We start from the raw sequence: 21,891 nt of genomic DNA, 5'->3' as shown, positions 1-21,891 counted from the left end.
TGAAAATGCTGAATAGCACCATCAGAATAGGAGGAGACAAAACACATTTTTAGAATTAAAAGGGCACAAGATTTTCTATATTGTCTATTTTAGGGGAACAGTCGCAGAGAGATTAATTGCTAACTAGATGAATCTTGCTCTAGTTACTCCAAAGTCAACTTTGACATTTTCTTCTGTTTGCATTGGTACTTTAGCCTCTGTTAAACATGTATAATTCCTGCCTACATATTTAAAAAGGGTTTTATTCTCCTAATGACTTTAGAAGTTAGTTATTATTGTCAGGGTAAAAAAATAAGTAATTTCTGATTGATTTTTTTAATACAGAATTTTGAACAAAAGCATTTCTAAATCCAAGGTCTTGTTTGTTTGTTTTTTTGAGATGGGGTTTTGCTCTGTCACCCAGGCTGGAGTGCAGTGACATGATTACAGCTCACTGCAGCCTCAACTTCCCAGGCTCAAGCGATCCTCACACCTCAGCCTTCCCAAGGAGCTGGGACTACAGGTGCGCACCACCACACCCAGCTCATTTTTTTATTTTTATTTTTTGTAGATATGGGGTCTTGCTGTACTACCCAGGCTGGTCTCAAACTCCTGGGCTCAAGTCATTCTCCCACCTCAGCCTCCCAAAGTGCTGGGATTACAGGCATGAGCCACCACATCTGGCTTTAAATCCAGGATTTTTAAGTTATTTATTGAAAAGAATATGTTCATTCTTCCTCCCAGTTTTCAGAGAGGAGAAACCCATGCCCTCAGACAATTTACTCTGAGGTCAGTTAAACTTTCAATAGTCTTTAGAGTGAAAATAATATGTTAATAAGATACTGAAATATTTTTAGATAAAGAGAATACTGTCACCTATAAATTATATGTATTTTTATAAAGGTAGCTACTGCTAGATTATAATGTGGTATTAATGATGTCATAATTTATAATATATTTGTCATTATATATTCTATACTATCTGATATAATAAATAGTAGCCATTAGCCACTTGTCACGTGGCTTTTTAAATTTAAATTGCAATTGAAAGCACTTAAAATTGTAAAAATTACTCAGTTGTATTAGCCATATTACAAATACTCAATAGCCACAGGTGACTGGTGACTACTGTAATGAATGGGGTAGGTTATAGAGCATTTTCATCATCATAGATAGTTCTGGCTGAGCGTCGTGGCTTAAACCTGTAATCCCGGCACTTTGGGAGACCAAAGCGGGTAGATTGCTTGAGTCCAGGAATTCATGGCAAAGCCCCATCTCTGCAAAAAGTACAGAAATTATCTGGGAGTGGTGGTGCGTGCTTGTGGTCCCAGCTACTCAGGAGGCTGAGGTAGGAGGATCAAACTGAGCCTGCGAAGGTTGAGGCTGTAATGAGCTGTATCATACCACTGCACTCTAGCCTGAGTGAGAGATCCCGTTTAAAAACAAAAACAGATAGTTCTGTTAGACCAGCACTGCCTAAGTACTTGATTGTCTAGAATATAATTGTAAGATTAAGATCCAGGGTATGGTGTAAGTGGGCTCAGATTCTCCTCAGATTACTGTACATTCACCTGGGGTTTAATAAACATCCAACTGGTCAGACAGAAAGTAACTTTACTGTGTTGTTCTTTTATATAGTAATAGAACAGAGTATTCTCAAATCTTTTTAAATTATTGTTGCCATATCTTCACTTTTTGGTAGTAATTAATTTTATGTTTGGTTCTCCACTAAAAATATACGCATATCTTAGTAACAAGTAAAAATAGATTTGATTGCTTTTGATATGTATGCTTAATAATATGTTCTTTCTTGGTTATTTTCCTTACCTGGTACAGGTAGAAGAGTCAGCAATGATGGGAGTAAGTGGCTATGTGGAGTATCTCCGAGAGCAGGAAGTATCTGAGCGGTGGTTCCGGTACAACCCTCGTCTCACCTGCATCTACTGCGCCAAATCTTTCAACCAGAAGGGAAGCCTGGACCGCCACATGCGCCTGCACATGGGGATCACACCATTCGTCTGCCGCATGTGTGGCAAGAAGTATACCCGGAAAGATCAGCTGGAGTATCATATCCGCAAGCACACAGGCAACAAGCCCTTTCACTGTCATGTTTGTGGCAAAAGTTTCCCCTTCCAGGCCATCTTGAATCAGCACTTTCGCAAAAACCACCCCGGCTGTATACCCCTGGAGGGGCCTCACAGCATTTCCCCTGAAACAACTGTCACATCTCGAGGACAAGCTGAGGAAGAGTCACCTTCACAGGAAGAAACAGTTGCTCCTGGGGAAGCTGCCCAGGGCTCTGTGTCCACCACTGGGCCAGATTGAAACATCGATGGGGAGGGGGCTGACCCTCTTCCCCTTTGAGCCGTAAGCAGCCAGCATCAGGGCCGTGGGCTGATACTTTAGATTTACAAAATGCCATGTCACTAGGCCAGAAGGCATTCCCAAGATGTTGCCAAACTGGAGGATTAGCAACATACACAAAAGCACTAAAGGCTCTTCCCTTCTTATTTCCCGCTCATACTTTGGAAAATAATCAAGCAAATCACCTTTCTAATTCAGGGATCAACAGCCTTGGTTTGTTAACTTTATAAGAGAAAAAGCTTTTTTAACAAAACGATGATAAATGGTCATTTATCTACCAGTCATGTTTGAACACTGTACTTTGGTCCATATCATCTTGGTGGCTATAATTGCCCATATCTAAAAAATGCAGCAGGAGCCTCGACCATCAGAAGCAGCCATCCAGAAGAGAGAAGGAGGTAGTCATGATGGTGATGAAGAGGAGAAATTTCTCCTCTTCCTTCCCTGCCATAACATGCATTTTTGTGTTTGAAGAAAAAAACGAATGCTGGTGGTTCTTGTTTTGAAAGGTTAGACTTTATCTTTGCCCTGACTAGGCATCTAATACTTTGCCTAGTTATTTCATATATTCAGCCATCTTGAAAGCAGTATTCTAGTGGACAGCATCACCTGAAGCACTTGGCAACTGGAAGTGAAATGAGCAGCAAAGCATATGCAATAGGTACTGCTACATTTGGGGACTTTATTGTTGTTGAGGAAGAGAAGAGCAGGGAGGGAAGTGTTTTTATGTTTTGCAAATATCAAACAGCACAGAGCCGTACTGCAAATTCCTGACTGGTATTTGTAAACCATAGTGCTACACATCCTTGAGTAATGGCTCTAGTTCAGGTGAATTAATGTGTTAGGCTGACTACCAAAGTTTCATCTAGTCTCTTTGGCTCCTATTTTCACATTCAGCAATATTGTACATCAAAAATGTCACTTTCCAGTGAAATGAGCCTGGATTGTATTTTTAAATCCACAGGTCTCCATTATTTGATAACTTTTATATGAAGTTTTAAACATGTTTTTTCTGCAGTATTGTGGTTGAAGAAATTCAACACTATGGTTCTTATTGCAACCACAATTTCATTTCCTTATACATATGTAATAGTTTATATTTTCAGGCATATAGAAGAACCTCACTTAAACCTATGTCTCGGGTCTGCAAACCTAGTAATTCATAAACCAACTATCAGCAAATAGCTGGTGACTCTAAGAGCTTTGCTTTTTAATAGTATACTACAGGGCACTTATCAGAAAACATCATGCAGAATCATGTTGCAATAAATGATCAAAGGATCAGTTTTGATCAGGTTTAGTTACTTAGTCATTCCTAAGATTTTTAAGACTTCAAGGGACCTTTTTAGTAATTCTGGGTATTTCTAAGATTCTTAATCCAGCACTGAAAGAACTTACCGAACATGTAGAACTTTAGATACCTTGTCTTGCATGCAGTGAGAGAAGGAGGAATATTAAGGGATGCAGGCAAATAGATGCTTATAACTTAGAGTGCAAGTTGAAAAACCTCGAGCTTCTCTTGATGGAGCAGTAACTGTTGGGGTTCTTTAAAGTATTTAAGTATGTCATGGTTAAGAAATTGTTTCAATGCAGAGGCATAGATGATTGTAAAAGAGCTTTGGGAGAGGGGCAGGTTGTACCTGCACTAGTGAACCATTTGTGAGAATGTTAATCATGTGCTCTTTTCCTGAGATTGCTTTGTGGTATGTGAAAAGGTGTGGTATGTGAAAAGAATGAAATTTCTTTGTGATAAGAAATTAGAATGCAAAGGATAGATCTTAAGCAATCTGAGAATTGTACATAAAGCTGCACCCTCTCTCAAGAGAAAGGTTATTTTCTCTTCTGAAAAAGCATAGAAATGCATCTTTATGGGAAGATAATGATGCTACCATTTAATAAGAGCCTACCCTTAAAGGCAGCATTGAAACTGTATTTCATCTTTAGAAGACATTGGTGCATCCTCCTCTTTAGTTGGGCAACAGCATGATAGGGTAAAATCTGTCTTCTAAAGCCGTCTTTAGGGACTGGCTATGCTCTGTGGCATAGAAAAGGTAAAACTGAATTAGACTAAAATCCTTAGGGAAACAACTGGTAATAAGGTTTTCAGTGGACAGTTTGCCATTACTAAATAGGCAGTGAGGTAAGAAGTACAGATTATGCTGCTTTGGATGGAACCTTTAAGCTTACCAAAAAAAACTTCAAGTCCATCCTACTTTTGAGAAATAGTATGCTAGAAAGTTCTTTTTTTCTTTTCTTTTTTTTTTTTTTTTTGTATTTTTTAGACAGTGTCTCACTTTTAATCTCCCAAACCGAGTGCAGTGGTGCAATCATAGCTCACTGTAATCTTGAACTCCTGGGCTCAAGCGATTCACCTGCCTTAGCCTCCAGGTAGCTAGGACTATAGGCATGCACCACCATGTCCAGGCTAATTTTAAAATTTTTTTATAGAGGCAGGTGTCTCTACAAAATTTGCCTAGGCTGGTCTTGAACTCCTGGCCTTAAGTAATCCTCTCACCTTGACCTCCCAAAGTGCTAGGATTACAGGCATGAGCCAGTGAACTTGGCCTGGAAAGTTCTTTGTTGCTTTGTTAGTTTCTTAGATTATATGTGAGAAATGGAGCTTTTTAAACTATTACCAAATTTTAAAGGTGAAGTGCAGTAATTTATGTAAAGAGAAACTTTGCAACATTTGTCAATTATCCATCAAGGGTTAGCAACAAACAAGTGAGGTAGGGACTGTCTCATTCATGTGGAAATGCTATGAATGTTTGGTGGGTTTCCCCTCCCTTTTCATTCGCTTTAAATGGCTTTTTCCTATATTGATACTGTTAATAGGGTGCTTCCTGGTCATCTAGGACCACTTCAGCACAATCATGTTTGCTGGTTCTCTCCTAATTGGCCTAGCCAGAGCCATGAAATTTATGAAAATTTAAGGCAGGCTAGCTTTTAAACAAATTAAAACTTCTGAAGACAATTTCCCCATTTTAGTTAAAAGAGATATCATTATTCTAAATAACTATCCAAGATTCTTACCCAGGTTCACTGTGACATTGTCCTAGTTCTTAGCTGGCAACACTGATGGATCAGTCATAGGAGTTACTGATGTTCTATCTACATTAATGAACACCTATATTGGTGTGTATACAGAGGATACCTCTTTAGGATGTTCTAAATGGACTTTGGCTGATGCTGAAAATTCATTACCAAATCTTAACTTGCACATGTTACCTTGTGAAGGGAACTACATTAGTAATGAGAGCTAAATCATCCATAAGTACTTTAATGCCATGAAACTGCAAACAATGGGACTGTTTTCATTTTTTGAGTGGCACTTACGTAGCAAAGGAGCTATCCAGTATTCTCAGCAAAGAAGAGAGATAGAAGTATATTAATCTGTTTTCATTATAAGATGTACCTTTATTCTCTCTAAACTCTAATACCAGTATAAAATATAGCATTGGCATGAACAGATAATGCTGTACTTAGGCAGAAAGGCTCTTTCTAATGACTTGTTCTCTCTTTACTCAGAACCGTATTTACCTCTGAACCAAGTTGAATTTAATTTTATTCAAGTTGCAAACTACCCCATGCCATTTTTATTATACTAGAAGGTTAAATCCAATCTCAACTACGTAAAAGTAAATTAGTTCCTAAAGGAAAATTTTTATTTTTGTTGTTTTTTTTAAATGTTTCCAGTTCTCTCTACATCAGTGAAACGGGATTTTTCAAAGATGTTATGAAGATAGAAAAAACTTTTTCCTCACAGCTTCATAGTTGACATCTGGCATTGGTTGGAATTGGTCTGGTGGCAGGGTGAAATAGAGAATTTCATTTTTTTTTCCCCTCCTTAAAGGGAGGGTCTCACTGTGTTGCCCAGGCTGGTCTTAAATTCCTGGGCTCAGGTGGTCCTCCTGCCTCAGCCTCCCAAGGGACTATAGGCAGATGACTACACCTGGCTGTAAATGTCATTCTTAATAGCTGAATAATCTTTGGTCAAGAAATAACTTTTCTAGAGTTTTAGCTGTTACTTGAAATTAACTGTGTTTTTTTGTTTTTGTTTTTGTTTTTTTTTGAGATGGAGTCTCACTCTACCGCCCAGGCTGGAGTGCAGTGGCACGATCTCAATCTTGGCTTACTACAACCTCCGCCCTTCTGGATTCAAGCAGTTCTCCTGCCTCAGCCTCTCAAATAGCTGGGATTACATGCGCTTGCCACTGTGCATGGCTAATTTTTGCATTTTTAGTAGAGATGGGGTTTCACCATCTTGGCCAGGCTGATCTTGAACTCCTGACCCCGTGATCCACTTGCCTCAGCCTCCCAAAGTGCTGGGATTACAGGCATGAGCCACTGCGCCTAGCCAGTTGTGTTTATTTTTAACTGGTGAAAACTAGATACATTTTGTTTGACTAGGTGATCTAACTTAAATGAAAGCAATGGATAATGGAAAGGAAATTGAACAAAGACAAAAGTCTTCTTCGTCATGGTGGAAAGGCATTTAATCAGGAAGAAGGTGGAATCCTGGAATTGTTTTTTTTTTTTCAGGTACATCAGGCATTATTTTTCTCTTCCTCAAATGTTCTTCCCCTTATCCGTGTACTTACTTGTTCAAGGAATAACAAATTAGTCTTTATTGAACTCATTCTTTGGAAATTGAGCTCTTTATTCAGGCTATATGTGAAAGAGTTTAAAATATTGAAATATTTTGGTTGCTAAGCAGGTTTAGAAAAGAAGCAATTGTCAGGCAAATCCCTAAGTTTGAGAAGATACCCTCAGCAAAATACACCCCTAAGACTTAACGGAATTAGATCAGGGGTCAGCAAACAATAGTTTCTAGGCCAAATGCTGAGACTACTTGTTTGTGTAAAGAAAATTATAATGGAATAGGGCCACACTTAAACTCATTTCGGTATTGTTTATGGCTTCTTTCTAATGGCAAAGTTGAGTACTTGTGACAAAGATCCCATAACCTGCAAAGCTTGAAAATATTTACTGTCTGGTACTTGTGAGAAAAGAATTTGCCAACTCCCAAGAAACAATTACCTCCTAAATTTGTCACTCCTGACGTTTTGCCTTTATAATCATTTGGTTGAAGTTTTAAATTCATGTTGTCACATATGCATGTTTCTTGAAAAAGTTTGCCAACTTTTTCTAGATCCTCTTTTCATAACTCTTTGTGTGCTCCTTCATGGTTCCTATTGCTTAAAAGCATTTAGAATTGGCCTTATGGTTTGTTCTTGCCTTAATGGTGCAGGTATTTTAAAGTGGAGTTGTAAGTAAGTTTTGCCATTCCTTTGAGTTAACTCGAACTGGTTTGCATAATGATGGCAAGAATGAATTTTTTCCCAAGTGGATTAAAAATTAATTTTATTAAGATTAAGTATTTTGATTCGTATCCAAAGTACTGTTTTTCTAAATTAGAACCCCCTACTTTTTCCGTTTACAATGTATCTTAATTTTAACTTCTTTAAACTTACTCTCTCCCATGTAGAGTAGTAAAAAGCCAAATTTTTCTCCCTTTTTTCCTGGATGTTTTAAAACATAATGAAACATCTGAGGATTTCAAATTATTTTTAGACCTATCTTCCCATTTATGTTACTGTCTATAATTCTTCTAAATATGTATTGGAACATTACATATTTGATTTATGAATGTTCATTCTTAGTGTTCAAATGGCCCACTTATACTCGATGTGGGAAAAATGGGAAATGTTAGGGTGTTGATAAACAGAAATCCTTACAGGAAGCTGAGTGAGATGGCAGACACCTGTAATCCCAGCTACTCGGGAAACTGAGTTGAGACGACCACTTGAGGCCAGGATTTTGAGCACCAGCCTGGGCAACATAGACCTCATCTCTAAAACAAAAAAATCCTTGCAAGGTGAGAGAATAATTGCTTCCCATTTGGAAATGATATATGGGCTTTTGAATTAAATCTATCTCAACAAAGTTTTCTAGGTCATGCTGATACAGTATAGAGAGTTTGATTCTCTGTTGTGAGCTCTATCAACATAGACAAAGTTCAGGTGAGTGGCTTTCTATAGGAAATCTCTTCACTAGGTATTTAAAGTTGTCTTCTTCTAATTGGATATTAGTTTTATATTATATATCCTCTGAGTAATAGATAATCCGCATCTATAAGGTTCTAGAATATTTGCCTAGGGTAGATCTGCCTTGGCTTAGAGCTTTTGTGCCTCTAGTAACAGTAGGTTTTTGAGATTTGGGAGTATTACTTTTCTGATTAACCTGGGATTCTGATTAATCTGGAATGTAGGACTTGTGAAAGAAATTGGATTTTGTTAGCCCACTGAATCATCTGCGTCCTACTCTATTTGAGGTCTTGGTAATAGAAGTCAATTTAAATATGAATCTATTGAAAGCAGTGGAGTTTTCCAAGCATTATGACTTCCTTGATAATTTTCAGTCTTTTTTCTTATTTTCTAGTCTCTTTCCCTATTTTTAATCTTCCTCTTAAATGGTGCTTTTCCCAGGGCCAGTCTTTTTACTTCTAGGCAAGCAGGCTTTTTTGTTCAGGATAAGCCAGAGTTAGATAATATGAATATTTTGAAACATCTGAATATGTTACATTCCAAAGTATGTAATTATTGATAAAAGTAGTAATATCAAAACCTGAAAGATAATTGGTGCAGATTACCCAGTTTTGTTGTGTAGACAGACTATCTTTCTCCTCAACTGTGACACACAGCAGTGACTTGAGAAGACAAATATTACTTGAAATCCACATTATCTTTACAGAGGGTACATGTATAAATAAAATGCTTACCTGACATTTTTCCCATTATCAATACATCAGTACCTTGCATCTTAACATAGATGAATCCCATTAGCTCAAATACTGGAAGCTTCAAACAACAAAATAAGTTACAAAGGCAAAGCAGTTAATAAAAAGACTTGTCTATTGCCTGTTTCTTTTATGTCTACTCAATAGATCCTGTTCAGGGGGCTAGAATACACCATCCCGTTAAGACAGGTGTTTTTTGTTGTTTTGTTTTGTTTGAGACAGAGTCTTGCTCTGTCTCCCAGGCTGGAGTGCAGTGGTGCAATCTCTACTTCCTTGGTTCAAGCAATTCTCGTGCCTCAGCCTCCTGAGTAGCTGGGATTACAGGTGTGTGCCACCAGGCCTGGCTAATTTTTATATTTTTTGTAGAGACGGGGTTTCGCCATGTTGGTCACACTGGTCTAAAACTCCGGGCCTCAAGTGATTCTCCTGCCTCAGCCTCCCAAAGTCCTGCACTTTCAGACATGAGCCAGTTAAGAGAGTTTTATGTTCAGGATCTCATATGGCCTACACCACAATTTAATATACTGTGAATCTTAGGATCTCAGTTAATCCATAATGCCAGGAGTTAAAGTATTTCATAGGAACATGTTTCCTCTTCTGTGAAATCACCTGTCTGCAGTGATAGGTAATGTATAGGAATCTGTTTCATTAAGTAAATATTAAGTACTTTTTGATACCAGACAACAAGCTTGGAATTTGTATAATAAAACTGGCTTTAGATATAGTTTAGACATGATGTGTCTTCCTGCACTTGAGAGTCCTAAACCCATTTGGTTGGCATCTGAGATGTATTGCTTTTGAAAAGCCTGCACTTTTTACTATAGAGATAAAAGATCAAAAAGGGGACATAATTAGCTGTATTAAGTGCTTTACTGTCACAACTGCAGTTAATACAATAATACTATGAGATAATAACAGTAGTGTTAAAAATAACTTTTCTTGAATGCTTACTATGTGCCAGGCACAGTTCTATGTGCTTCACGTTGATTAACTCATCTAATCCTTATGACAATCCCATGAGGGTAGATAACTTATTATCCTCATTTTAGAGGGAAAGAAACAGACACAACTTGACTCAGGCAGTCTAACACTAGAGTTGCCTCTAGTAGGTATAATTATATCACATTTTATAGATGAGGAAACTGGTGAACCCAAGGTTACATAACTGGTAAATTATAGAGCTGGTATTTACCAATCTGATTCCAAAGCCCAAACTATCTGCATGATGTCATGTTGACTCCGTTTACTTATAAAGAATTGAGGTTGACTGGAATATACAGTAGCCACAAACAGTACTGCTTTTAGTGAATGTGTAATTCAAGAGTAAGTGATTGGAAGATTCTTCAAAAGCTGATGCAGTTGATCTTTGAGCAGAGTTAATATTTTCTGTGGATATTTCAGTGAATATTTTCTGTGGATATTGCCCACTGATTCAGAGGAGTCACCCATGTGGTTAGGTCTAATAGTGAGTGAGGTACTATCAAGGCAAAAATTGAAAGAGTTCCAGTTACCTATTGCTGGTAACAAAATTAAAATTAAGTAATTTTAATTACTTAAAACCAACCATTTTCTATATATGATGATTTTGTGAATCAGAAAATTCAGGAAGGGCTTGTCTGGGCTTGTCTGGGCAATTCTGCTCCCTGTGGCAATGACTCTCCCCTGATGGTATTCAGCAGGTAATTAGATGAGTCTTGAGTGTCCAAGATGATCTCACATACCTGACATCTGGGTGGGGGGACTAGAGGGATGGGCTCAGCAGGGCTCCTCTTTCTCTCCATGAAATCTAAGGACTGTCTATGGGTTCTCTTCATCAAGGTATTCAGACTTATTACAAGGACACCTCAGGCCTCTGAAAGGCTGGGCAGAAGATGCCAGTCAACTTAAAGGCCAGGCTTAGAACTGTCGTAGAGTCACCACTGTACTCTTCATCAAAGAACTTAATGGTAAGATGACAGCAAGAATGAGGGGGGAAAAAGATAATTCAATGGTCAGCCCAAATTTAAGGAGAGGAAATACCCTACCACTTTATAGAAGGCATGTCCAGGACTTGGGACTATTTCTAATGTGTTATGGTGTAGCATCAGGGTTTTTCTTTTTTTTGGTCTTGACTCTTTGCTATTTATTCATCAGTTGTTTGTGCTGTAGAAACTATTTATTATGTCTACCATGGGTCACTAAAGGAGCTAGAAGGAGAATGAGACAAATACCTGGAGCATGTTTCCTTAGCTGCCCTCTCCTCACAAGTTTTGTTTATCTTATAGCAAAATTTTTATTTTGTACTGTGTTCCAAGTTGTGAACACATTCATCTGTTTTTGCTGTGAAGCCACAGAAACTAAATGCTGAGCCAGATATACTCTAGCGGGAGTGAAAAGCTTACCTTTTTTTTTTTTTTTTTTTTTTTTTGAGACAGAGTTTCACCCTGTCACCTAGGCTGGAATGCAGTGGTACAGTCACAGCTCACTGCAGCCTCAACCTCCTGGACTCAAGCAGTCCTCCCACCATAGCCTTCTGAATAGCTGGGACTACAGACGTGTGCCACTACACCTGGCTAATTTTTGTATATTTTTAGAGACAGGATCTCACCATGTTGCCCAGGCTGGTCTTGAACTCCTGGACTCAAGAGATCCACCCTTCTTAGCCCCCCGAAGTGCTGGGATTGCAGGCATGAGCCAATGTGCCTGGCCCCAAAAGCTTACTGTTAAATAATTTGATTTATTAGAGATACCAGTTGTATTTTAAGTTTACAAATAGGTGAATACTCATGTGGTATGGAAAAGTTACGTGGCTTCTGAATCTCTTTCAACAGGAGTTTTTATTGGGTGGCTACATGGATCATATTCTTAAGATAGTGAAATTTTACCCTCTTATCTTAATCGCATCTCTACCTCTGCCATACCTCCTTCAGCATGCTTTTGTGCTAGAAATGAATCAGTTCCTTTCATTCTTATTACCTATCATACAGGAAAATTTATCACCCCATTTTACATGTTGTTTACCTTTTAAAATTAGCAACTGCTACCAGCTTCTCTCATTGAAATAACAGATCATTGACGTTTTTTGATTTTTGGTTAGATATGTCAGATTTAGGATGCTTTATTTAAACTCATGCTGACTTATTAGACTGTTCCTGCTCTGAGAAGAAATATGGACAGAGAATGAACTTCATTGTCCATATTGATGAACCCCAAATCAATAAACTTAAGATAAGATTTGAGATTATCCCATCCATGTGCATTGAATTCTTGGAGCATTAGCTGTATGGGCTTTCTACTGATCATCTGCAGTTATCATAGTAAAAAGATCTCTGTTCCTAGGTCAGGCCTCAGAAATGCAAATAGAGGAAATAAAGGGGTACTCAATCCTGAAGACTTAATTTAGGGTACCTACAAAATCCTAGGAAGGGAGAAAGAAGACTGGCATTTGTAGTTGAATAACCAGAGATGGACTGCTTGAGGCTTTTAGGCATAAAGATTAATTAGATTTTATCATATGAAGATTAGGGCAAATTATTTTTTTTCTCCGGTTAATTCTTAACATGTTAAGGGGCAAATTTTTTTTTTTTTTTTTTTTTTTTTGAGACGGAGTTTCGCCCTTGTTACCCAGGCTGGAGTGCAATGGCGCGATCTCGGCTCACCACAACCTCCGCCTCCTGGGTTCAGGCAATTCTCCTGCCTCAGCCTCCTGAGTAGCTGGGATTACAGGCACGTGCCACCATGCCCAGCTAATTTTTTGCACTTTTAGTAGAGACGGGGTTTCACCATGTTGACCAGGATGGTCTCGATCTCTCGACCTCGTGATCCACCCGCCTCGGCCTCCCAAAGTGCTGGGATTACAGGCTTGAGCCACCGCGCCCGGCAAGGGGCAAATTTTAATGAATAAAAATTTAAAGGCCTTAAAACTTTCTTTTGGATTCACATTTCCACTCTGGTATAATCTACTTTGGTGTAGTCTGCCCTTTATGACAGAGAAAGCCTTTGAAAATATTGTTCCAGGGAACGAAAAATCTTGCGATTATCTATGGAAATATCTCTCATTCTCTATTATAGCCCTTTGGGCCTTCCTATAGATTCTCTGTGAATCTAAGCTTGAAATCATTTGGTGTTTGCATGAGAAATAATTCTTACTGTTGATTTAAATAATTCATAAATGTGGTCTTAAATTGCAAGAGAGAACAAAGCCTGAAAAAAGGGAACCTTATAGACTGACCAAATATGTATTATTTATTTTCAGCACACAAGTCTAAACCATTTAAAGCTACTAAAACAACCTGAGTGAGCAGAAATTCCTTAAGGTTTAAATTTCTGCTTTTAGTCACATCTTGAAGCAGATGTTTGTGACATATTTGAAGATGATCCACTGAGTTTCCTATAAAGTAATAGAATCCTAACGATTGTGGTTCTTTAAGAACCACTGAAAAAAGAATTGCAGTACAGGGAACAAAACTTAAAATGTGTTTCCTCTGGAAGCCAAGATGCTAAAACAGGGGTCACTAAAAGTGTGACTGAAGTCCACCTCTAGAATAGCTATCAGTGAGATAGCAGAAATATTTAGAATGTATATGGCATTTCTAATATTTTTACAAAAATAATTTTAAATCATGTAACTTGAATTTAAAAAAAAAAGTCTGTTTTCTTTTTGGAAAACTGGCACAATAAAAATAACACTAATATAATTCAATTGTATATGCATGTGCATTGAACCCAGAGTGGTATACTAAAGATAGTTCATGCAAATAACTTGTGTAAGTTTGGCTATTTTTTCATAAATGTATGTTTATAAATATATTTACTCATCCACTGTGACCTTGGTAGCACAGAAGCATTTTGTTAGCTGTTTCATTAATTCTAAAAATCAAATTATTGGCATAGTAGGCTATGAGAGCTTTTTGTTACTTTGTATTTTGGCTAAGAAAATTATTTCTTGCACTTTCTATTTATAAAGATGTTATGACACAATGCACCCACTTAGTGCAGCTTTTCTTTAGAGAAAAAAGATGTGGGTATAAAAGTGAAATGTATGTTTTAAAACCTGGCAAAAGGAGGGACCTCAAAAAAATAAATTTGGCTTGCCATCTACCTGAATAGGCTTAGGGATTCATATAAAACTTAGGTTGAAAGTAGCTTTTGGGATAGGTATACTGTTGTGAATTTGCAATATTGCTGTGAGTTGCCAGCTATGTATATGTAAGTTTTTGTGCATATGTGAGAAAAAGGTATTTCATGAAGACATAAAAGTCAGTGTAGACTATCCTACCTCCCACTAGAGACTGAGCATATTCAAGATTGCTCTGTAGCCCCTTGGGCAGGAAGCTGGATTCCTCAGCCACTGTCCCATTCTTTTCTATGCTCACTTCAGCTCCTCTACCTCTGAGCATTTGGCTGAAGAAAAGAGTATAGCTTTCTGTAGCAAGCAAAGGAAAGCCAGACCCAAAATATAGAGACTGCAGTATCTGAAATTCTTGACATGTTCAGATATTAATGTTTGGTTTTGTTGCCCAAATCAAACAATATCAGAACAGTTGGGTTTAGTGGGGTTTTTTAGCTCTCTCTCTCCCACAAACTTCTCCCGGTGTAGTGCTTTTATCCACTGACTTCTATTTGGCAGGAGTAGCCAGTGGAGGCCAAGTGTGTTTTTAAAGACTAAAACACCTAATTCCTTTTAATGATGTGAAATATTTGTTTGAATTCCAGCTTCTTTTTTATGTGTGTGATGGAGTTTTGCTCTTGTTGCCTAGGCTAGAGTGCAATGGCGCGATCTTGGCTCGCTGCAACCTCAACCTCCCTCATTCAAGTGATTCTCCTGCCTCAGCCTCTTGAGTAGCTGGGGTTACAGGCATGTGCCACCACACCCAGCAAATTTTGTATTTTTAGTAGAGATAGGGTCTCACCATATTCGTCAGGCTAGTCTCAAACTCCTGACTTCAGATGATCTGCCCGCCTCGGCCTCCCAAAGTACTGGGATTACAAGTGTGAGCCACAGCTCCCAGCCCCAGCTTCTTTTTAATTGCCATTTGCAGTCCACTTTTGGGACTGACATATTATCCATATTTGCCTGATAAAGAGCCTTCTGCCAATCATATATGGAGATATGCATGGTGGATTTTTTTTTTCTAAGAGACAGGGTTTCACTCTGTCACACAGGCTGGATTGCAGTGTTTCTATCACAGTTTACTTCAGCCTCAGCCTCCCAAGGTCAAGAGATCCTCCTGCCTCAGCCTCCCTAGTAGCTGGGACCACAGACATGTGCCACACCAGCTAATTTTTTTTTTTTTTTGGTAGAGGTGGAGTCTCCCTATGTTGTCCAGTCTCATCTTAAACATCTGAGCTCAGCCAGGTACGGTTGCTCATGCCTGTAATCCCAGCACTTTAGGAGGCCAAGGCGGGTGGGTCACTTGAGGTCAGGAGTTTGAGACCAGCCTGGCCAACATGGTGAAACCAAAAATTAGCTAGGTGTGGTGGCGGGTCCCTGTAATCCCAGCTACTCCAGAGGCTGAGGCTTGAACTAAGGAGATGGAGGTTGCAGTGAGCTGAGATTGCACTGTTGCACTCCAGCCTGAGCAACAAGATTAGATTCCATCTCAAAAAAAAAAAGTCTGGGCTCAAGCGATCATATTACCTCAGGCTCCCAAAGTGAGATTCAGGTGCCAGTCACCACACCTGGCCCATGAAGGATTTTCAAATGTCCTCTTTTGCTTTTAATCTCTCCAAAGAGAGAGTGTCTTGTTTTTAATGTCAATATTATTATAATAGTCAAGATGGCCTCACCTGAATGTTGTAGGTGTCAGAAAGTTGTTTCACTAGTAATACGCTACTAGACAGACCACCTAATCTATAAATCCAGTTGTAGCACTTAACTTATTTTCTGTTTGGTGCACTGAGCCAAGTTAGCTTGCCCACTTTTTGAATATTTCTTACAGCTGAGGAGGAACTGTTAGTCCTTTGATATCCTAGAATGCTTTCTACCTTGTGGAAATGCTTTTCACCCTAATACACTGATTATATTGTCTAAATGTCTAAACAGGGATTCTCTGGTTAGAAGTGAAATGAGAGAGTGATCCATTTTCAGATCTTTTAGAGGTTGGCTCCTGTATTTTAGGTACTAGCTGATAAGTATTAACTTTCCTGGTGACTTTGGATAGGGCAAGTGGAGATACAGAGAATGTGAAATTCCAAATAATAAGGCCGGGCGCGGTGGCTCAAGCCTGTAATCCCAGCACTTTGGGAGGCCGAGGCGGGTGGATCAAAAGGTCAAGAGATCGAGACCATCCTGGTCAACATGGTGAAACCTGTCTCTAGTAAAAATACAAAACATTAGCTGGGCATGGTGGCGCGTGCCTGTAATCCCAGCTACTCAGGAGGCTGAGGCAGAAGAATTGCCTGAACCCAGGAGGCGGAGGTTGCGGTGAGCCGAGATTGAGCCATTGCACTCCAGCCTGGGTAACAAGAGCGAAACTCCATCTCAAAAAAAAAAGAGGCCGGGCGCGGTGGCTCAAGCCTGTAATCCCAGCACTTTGGGAGGCCGAGGCGGGTGGATCACGAGGTCGAGAGATCGAGACCAACCTGGTCAACATGGTGAAACCCCGTCTCTACTAAAAATACAAAAAATTAGCTGGGCATGGTGGCGCGTGCCTGTAATCCCAGCTACTCAGGAGGCTGAGGCAGGAGAATTGCCTGAACCCAGGAGGCGGAGGTTGCGGTGAGCCGAGATCGCGCCATTGCACTCCAGCCTGGGTGACAAGAGCGAAACTCCGTCTCAAAAAAAAAAAAAAAAAAAAAAGAAAGAAATTCCAATTAATAAGACAAACATTACTCACAAATGACAACTGATACAGTAATTTCTGCCCAATACAGTAAGACTTTTATCAGGAGATGAAGTGATAAAATTATTTGAATCTTTTTGGGGCCGCGCGCAATGGCTCATGCCTGTAATCCCAGCACTTTGGGAGGCCGAGGCGGGTGGATCACGAGGTCAAGAGATCGAGACCATCCTGGTCAACATGGTGAAACCCCGTCTCTACTAAAAATACAAAACATTAGCTGGGCATGGTGGCGCGTGCCTGTAATCCCAGCTATTCAGGAGGTTGAGGCAGGAGAATTGCCTGAACCCAGGAGGCGGAGGTTGCGGTGAGCCGAGATCGCGCCATTGCACTCCAGCCTGGGTAACAAGAGCGAAACTCCATCTCAAAAAAAAAAAAAAAAAAAGAATCTTTTCAGCACGACTATTTATTTTTTTTTTCCTACCTGTAGCATAATTCTCTGCCTATAAGCCATGCTAATATCCTAGACTCAGGAATTAATTTCTGTTTAGGAAATTTTATCCATCTGGCTTATCTTTTGCTTGTGCCCAGAGTTTTGTTTTAGGCCTGTCCCCTGATCTTTTGTTATAACACATACTTGAGGTGCAGCCTTCTTAACTAAATCAGTAGTTTACTGTTGGTGTTGCTGCCTATTACAGCCAGTTATTTATTTAAAAAGAAAGTGAAAAAATGCCTAGGTAGTTTCATGGCAGCATGATAAATCCATAAATCTGGACGGAAGCCGTGAAGTTTTATATTTTGTTTCTCTGGCTTGGATGAACACTGGCCTTATGCTTTCTGTTACTGGACTAGTTGACCTAGTTATTCATATTGGTTGCACATTAGAATTGCATAGGACTTCTCTAGACATTTATGTTTTATTGGTCTGTTGCGCCTGGGCTTTAGGTGATTTTAATATGCAGCCAAGGTTAAAAATCACTCCCTATGTAATCTCTAATGGTCTCAGGCAGGATAACCTCAGTCTGGTTCTCTTTCACCTGAAATTATCTTTATTGATAGTTCAAAGTGTACAGTGGGCCAAGGCTTAGGTAGTAAAATGGGTCATCCATTTGTCCTTAGAGTAATTCTGGAGGGAGATACTGTCATCCATCCAGTTTCTCTCTGTACCAAATACAAAGTACACATAAGTAAGCAAAACAAATTTTCAAAGTTCATTCTCTAGAATCCTCTTTCCTTTGCATATGTAATTTCAGTGATTTCTCAACTAGCAGAAATAGAGCACTTGAATTTATTATAAGAGCCCAAACTGCCTACAGCAATTTCTATTTGTAAAATAAACAGGTAGCATTGTTAATGGAGAAAAGGAAGGATCTTGCATGGGTTGATGGTGATATATTATTTGTCTCTTAGCCTGTCTTCTAAGTGGCATTTCAGTGTCAGTTGACTTCCACTTTTCTTGTTTTTTTTTGTGAATGAAATGAACTAGCTAAGTCTTAAATATTTCTGAATAATATATGAAATGTGAAATCCGTCATTTTAGAATCTTTGTTCTGGGATGTCAGAGATCTAACCAAGTAACTCCCCAATGAGGTTCCAGATTCATTCTTCTCATCCCAGTAGTAAAGGTGTTTTAATGGGTTTGTTACTTGCCCATGGCAACCTCACACATGGGAGAATTGCTTTATTACCCTAAAAAAGTGAGAACCACTTTCAAACTAGCTACCAAGTGACTTCTAACTCATGAAGAAAAGTTGTATTTAAGAGCAAGTTCAAATGTAGTAGTCTCTCTTCTGAGAGTATTCTGGATACCACAGAAAATTTCATTTATATATTGCCTACAAGTAACGTAATTTTAACTTCAGTAGGTGATATGTGCAAGGAAAAAAGTAGGTCAAGGAGAAAGTTGGTTAGTGCAGAGGACTGAATTAGCATCATGCTGTGAAATTTCATTAAAGTAGCACTAAGGCCTGGCTGTTTGCTTAGCATGTAAATGCTTCGGTGTCAGAGAAAATGCCTCCTATGCCTTAGAAAATTTGTTGAAGGCTTCCTGTTTACTGGGTGGAATAGAAAAGCAATAGCCTTTTAGACTCCAAAGAGAGTAGCCCCCTTAGGGTTTTCATACTGAAGAACTTTGTGGAGTACTGTGAAACATTGTTGAACTTTATGCAAATTATACTGCACTGGATTTTACGATTTTATGTGGGGAGAATAGAAGAGAGTGGGGAAGTAATGATAAAGGATAAATACATACACTTGTACTATATTTTAAGCAAGGAATGAAACAAATTCTCTAACAGGAATTCCCTGTCAGCACTGTGAAGTTTGGGCAAGTTCTTCTGCCTCATAGGTTGGCTTGAAAATCCTTTCTGAAACAGCAAAACAAACATTAGTTTGAGTACAGTTTCACCACCCAGCTCCCTCAACAAAAGAAAAGCATTCCCAAACTATAGGCAAAAGAAATGTGTTCTCAGTCCATTAATTTTTCATCTGCTATGATTGCTGTTCACAGTTTTAGCCCATAGCATTATTTTGTGATCTGATAGCGGAACATAGTTGGAACTACCACTTTAATCAGGAACCAATGGCTTCCTTCCCTTTAAGAAACGTTAAAGTTAGAACTTTTTTTTTTTTTTTTTTTTTTTTTTGAGACAGGGTCTTGATTGTCACCCAGGCTGGAGTGCAGTGGTGCAGTTATGGCTGACTGCAGCCTCCACCTCCTGCACTGTATGCTCCTGCCTCAGCCTCCTGAGTAGCTGGAGCTGCAGGCATGTACCACCACACCACCACATCCAGCTAAATTTTCTATTTTTTTTTTTTTTTTAGAGACAGAGTCTCACTATGTTGCCCAGACTGGTCTCAAACTCCTGGGCTCAAGTGACCCTCCCACCTAGGCCTCACAAAGTTACAGGCATGAGCCACTGTGCTCAACCTAGAAAACTCTATTTTTGGCATTTCATTCTAAATGAGTACGTTGGAAGAGCATTTAGGTTTCTAGGCTCCTCATAATTTCTGAATGGGACCCACTCTGCTCTGCCTCTGAAAGGAGAAGAAAAGGCTGAGGGTTCAAAGATAGAAAAGTCAATGTAGCAGAAATTTGATTTTCTTCAGATGGACATAGTCTGAAAGAAATCTGTCCAGCTGTTCTCTATGGTGCTTATATGATGGGTGACAGCTGTCCCCATCTAACTGTCCCTGGCACTGTGCCTTCTCACTGGTCACTGTGAAAAGCAGATCACACTGGACTCAGAGGCCAGAATCCAGGACAAGATCCCCCTTCTCATTTTGAGCCCATCATGTTTTTATATAGCTGTTAATGTAGCATTTACTTCTCTATGGGAAACTCTTGGGTTTTTAACCCCAGAAGAAATTGTAAAGCATTTAAAGAAAACTAGCCAGAAAATAAGATTTTGGTGGTAGCAATCAAATAATATCCTAGGAAAATTTCACTTCCTCTCAGTTGATACTGATTGATAGCAAGGATTAACTATGCCCACCTCTTCCTAAGTTTTTAAAGGCTACCATAATATTTGTAAGCAACAAATTTATCTAACTTTTTTTACAACTTGCTAATCAAGGAAGATTCATATTAAAACAGACAATCAGTTTCTAAAATGTTATCCCTGAAAGGGAATGAAATAGAGTATTTTTAGCTGTAAGAACCTACCAGTCTGTTTTTTCCCTTTAAAAAAATTAATGTTTGATATTTGTGTCTTTCATCTGAAGCAGTTACTCCATTAATAATAAAGATGCCTCAGAAAAGTCAGTGAACCAGGATAGTGCTCTTGCACCACTGAGGGTGCTAGACTGGCTTCATGCATCTTATTTCCTAAGAACATCAGTTTTGTTATGACCTTAATTATAAATACCTATATGTAGGAATAGGATTTTCTCTCACCCCACCCTACTTTAATCATTATCACTTAAGTGTAAACCACCACCTCCCCCTCTTTCCCTTTACTGAAAAAAAAATGCACTTTAATTCCTAAGGAGAGTGGCTATTCCTGGCCCTGAAGCCAGATTACTTCAGGAGGAGACTTAAAGAGGGAGAACTCTTGCCAGACCCTGTGAAATTAACCAAATTTCTTAATGTAAACACACAAGTAATATCCATTTTTAAGCAGCCCCTCACTCCATGCCAAAGGGAAAAAGAACCACCAAATTAAAAAAGAGTTCTAAATACCTGCCCTGATTTTGCAAGCTTCACTGGGGGAAAAACTACCTAAGATGATTTTTTCTGCTACCAATTTGTCAGAAACTTTGGTGGTGTTTTGTGGGAGGCTGAAATTTTTTAAATTAAAAATCAAGCGAAAACACAGACTCTAAGATATGGTCCTGATTTGTGTCATTTCTAAGTATCAGATTTGTTCTCCCTTCATTTGACAGGTGTTCTCAATCTCTCCTCCTGTAAGATTCTGTCCTTCCCCTGATGACAAGCCAATAGTTCTTGGTGGGGTTGCATGTCCCCTAGAGCCCCAGGAGCCCAGTCAGTTGAGGAAGAGGGGAGAGGGCAGGAGGGTGGGCAGAGACTCGGGTTGGGGGAGGGAGATTCAAAGAAAGAGTGAAAATATGGGTTTATATAAACATATTTAAAGCAGTTTAGCAAAAGCTTTCTCGTTGAACAGCTTTAAGAACAATGTGAATGAAATCTTAGCAACTTGGTTAGTAATCTGAAAAGTCTATTAATGTATACTTGAAATTGTATAAAAATGCATTTTCCTCTTTATTTTAACACTGTGTAAAAGAACATTATGCATGTGAGTGGTTTGAGAATTAAATGGTTTAATATGCAGATTTGAATCTGTCTTTTCTGTATATAGAAACTAATGTGTTTAAATTTTCGGATATTTTTTAGTGTGATGGAAATACTGAGAATTCACTCTCCCTTCCCTTTCTGGCTATCTACCATTTTTCATTGCCTTCTCTCATTTTCTTGACCCAGATGTGGTTATTGGGTAAAGAACAACTGAAAGCATCATTTTACCAAATGTC

General features: G+C 38.9%; 1 protein-coding gene across 3 annotated transcripts in view; it reads left to right on the top strand.

The window, feature by feature from the left end:
• The window catches only part of ZBTB37 (zinc finger and BTB domain containing 37), a 36,329-nt gene extending 14,638 nt beyond the window's left edge, over window positions 1–21,691 (top strand). For all 3 annotated transcript variants that reach the window (XM_074390124.1, XM_074390122.1, XM_074390123.1), the window contains one exon: window positions 1,816–21,691. In XM_074390124.1, the coding sequence (XP_074246225.1) occupies window positions 1,816–2,304 (489 nt within the window). In that variant the 3' untranslated portion in view covers window positions 2,305–21,691. The remainder of the gene's footprint in view (window positions 1–1,815) is intronic.
• Window positions 21,692–21,891: the final 200 nt, after the last annotated feature.

Source organism: Saimiri boliviensis, chromosome 19 (genome assembly GCF_048565385.1).
Source record: "Saimiri boliviensis isolate mSaiBol1 chromosome 19, mSaiBol1.pri, whole genome shotgun sequence".
NCBI classification, from domain to species: domain Eukaryota; kingdom Metazoa; phylum Chordata; class Mammalia; order Primates; family Cebidae; genus Saimiri; species Saimiri boliviensis.
This window is presented reverse-complemented; position numbering and strand designations above follow the sequence as displayed.